This window comes from Cyprinodon variegatus, unplaced genomic scaffold (assembly GCF_000732505.1).
Source record: "Cyprinodon variegatus isolate N-32 unplaced genomic scaffold, C_variegatus-1.0 Scaffold282, whole genome shotgun sequence".
Classification (NCBI taxonomy): domain Eukaryota; kingdom Metazoa; phylum Chordata; class Actinopteri; order Cyprinodontiformes; family Cyprinodontidae; genus Cyprinodon; species Cyprinodon variegatus.
Genome location: NW_015150735.1, coordinates 805720 through 807405, shown reverse-complemented (window position 1 = coordinate 807405; position 1686 = coordinate 805720). Strand labels below are relative to the sequence as shown.

Here is a 1686-nt window from a genome sequence, read left to right as displayed (position 1 = left end):
GCCAACAGTTACTCACTACTGAAGCTATTTTACCAAGCATCTATTTACTCGATCACAATCACTACTTGTTTCATTCAAATTTATTAGGGGTTTGACTTTAATCATTGCTTCTGGAAACAGCAGAACAGCTGCATGTCATGTGTGATTTACAATAACTATGTGTCTGTTTATAGCTCTTTACTACCTTGTTGTCTTCTTCAGAGTGTTTGATAAAAAGCTGAACTATCAAAAACTAATTAAATAACGCTAGCATTCCCAAAGACCTTCATACCTGCAGACATGAGGTGATGAATAACAAGCAAACTGTGGTTAATTAATCTCAACCTTCTAGTAAACTCATTTCATTGTCTTAAAGGTAATATTTCTAAAGACCAACAAAGATCTATGAACCACTTAAATTAAAAAAATAGAAGCATTCCATACAAGTTAATGAATGGCAGTTTTTACTTTCACTACGCAACATGATAAAGGAGTCATTGCAGTAAAAGAATCAGTACTTTGACCTTTGTTTTACTTCCAATAATCTGAATCTCATGATTCAGAGGTAAATAATATCTGCTACTGTTCCAGTTCAGCTGGAAGAGACACAAAATATACCTGCAGAACAAACCCCATATTGGCTCTAAACAGAAAAATATCAGTTCTCAAAAGAGTCAAGGGGATTTGCAGGTTTTTTTAATTTTTATAAAATGCTAAACACTTTCATGTTAATGCAAAACAAAACAAAAACACTGAGCAGCTTGATAACGCAGCCCTAAGGCCAGCTGGAAAAAATGTAAATCTAAACAAGTAATTTTTTTCTTAAAATCAATGCATTTTCTCTTGAATTGAGGATTGCCAATGGAACAAGACCATTTACATTCAAAATAAGAAAAAAAAAAAACAATTTAGTTGTCTTATTTCAAGTGCATATTATCTAATTATCTTATTTTAAGAGTAAAAAATCTCATTCTATTGGCAAATCATCTTATTTACCTGCTCAAATCAAGGGTAAATACACTTAATACGAATGTATTTACTTATTTCTAGATTGTTTTTGCTGTGTAAGACATGTAATAAATACCCACCTCTCTCAAACTTTAGACGCTGATAGAGCTCCGCCTGATGTGGAGACGCCAAGCTGGCAATCTGTAATCAAAGTACAGAGACAAGAAAAAAAGATACATATTTTCAACATGAAAAAACTTTTTTCAAAAAACAAAAATACTTTAATTAAATAATCATATACATGCACAAGATAAACGGTAAATGGCCTGTTCTGATAATAGCGCTTTTCAAATCAGGAGACTTGACAAAAGTGCTTTACACCACACTGCAAAAAATTGAAATCTAAATAAGTATTTTTTTCTTAAAATAAGTGCATTTTGTCTTGAACTGAGGAAGTAAGTGAGACGCATTGCCAATGGAACAAAACAATTGACCTTTAAAATAAGAAAAAATAACTGCATTGTCTTATTGCAAGCGCATATTATCTAATTATCTTATTTTAAAAGCAAACATACTCATTCTACTGGCAAATCATCTCATTTACATACTAAAATTAAGGGTAAATAAACTTGATTTAAGACATTTTTACTTATTTCTAGATCATTTTTGCAGTGCACATTCAGTCACTCACACTGATGGTTGCAGGCTGCATTGTAGCCAAAGCTGCTATGCACTGCAAAAAGTTTAAATCTAAATAAG

At 31.8% G+C, this 1686-nt stretch overlaps 1 protein-coding gene across 1 annotated transcript in view; it reads right to left on the bottom strand.

The window, feature by feature from the left end:
* The window catches only part of LOC107090128 (E3 ubiquitin-protein ligase RNF144B-like), a 28415-nt gene that overhangs the window by 9563 nt on the left and 17166 nt on the right, over positions 1–1686 (bottom strand). The window contains exons 4-5 of the mRNA XM_015383329.1: positions 1020–1128; positions 264–271 (exon numbers count right to left, since the gene is read on the bottom strand). Of these exons, the coding sequence (XP_015238815.1) occupies positions 264–271; positions 1020–1128 (117 nt within the window). The remainder of the gene's footprint in view (positions 1–263; positions 272–1019; positions 1129–1686) is intronic.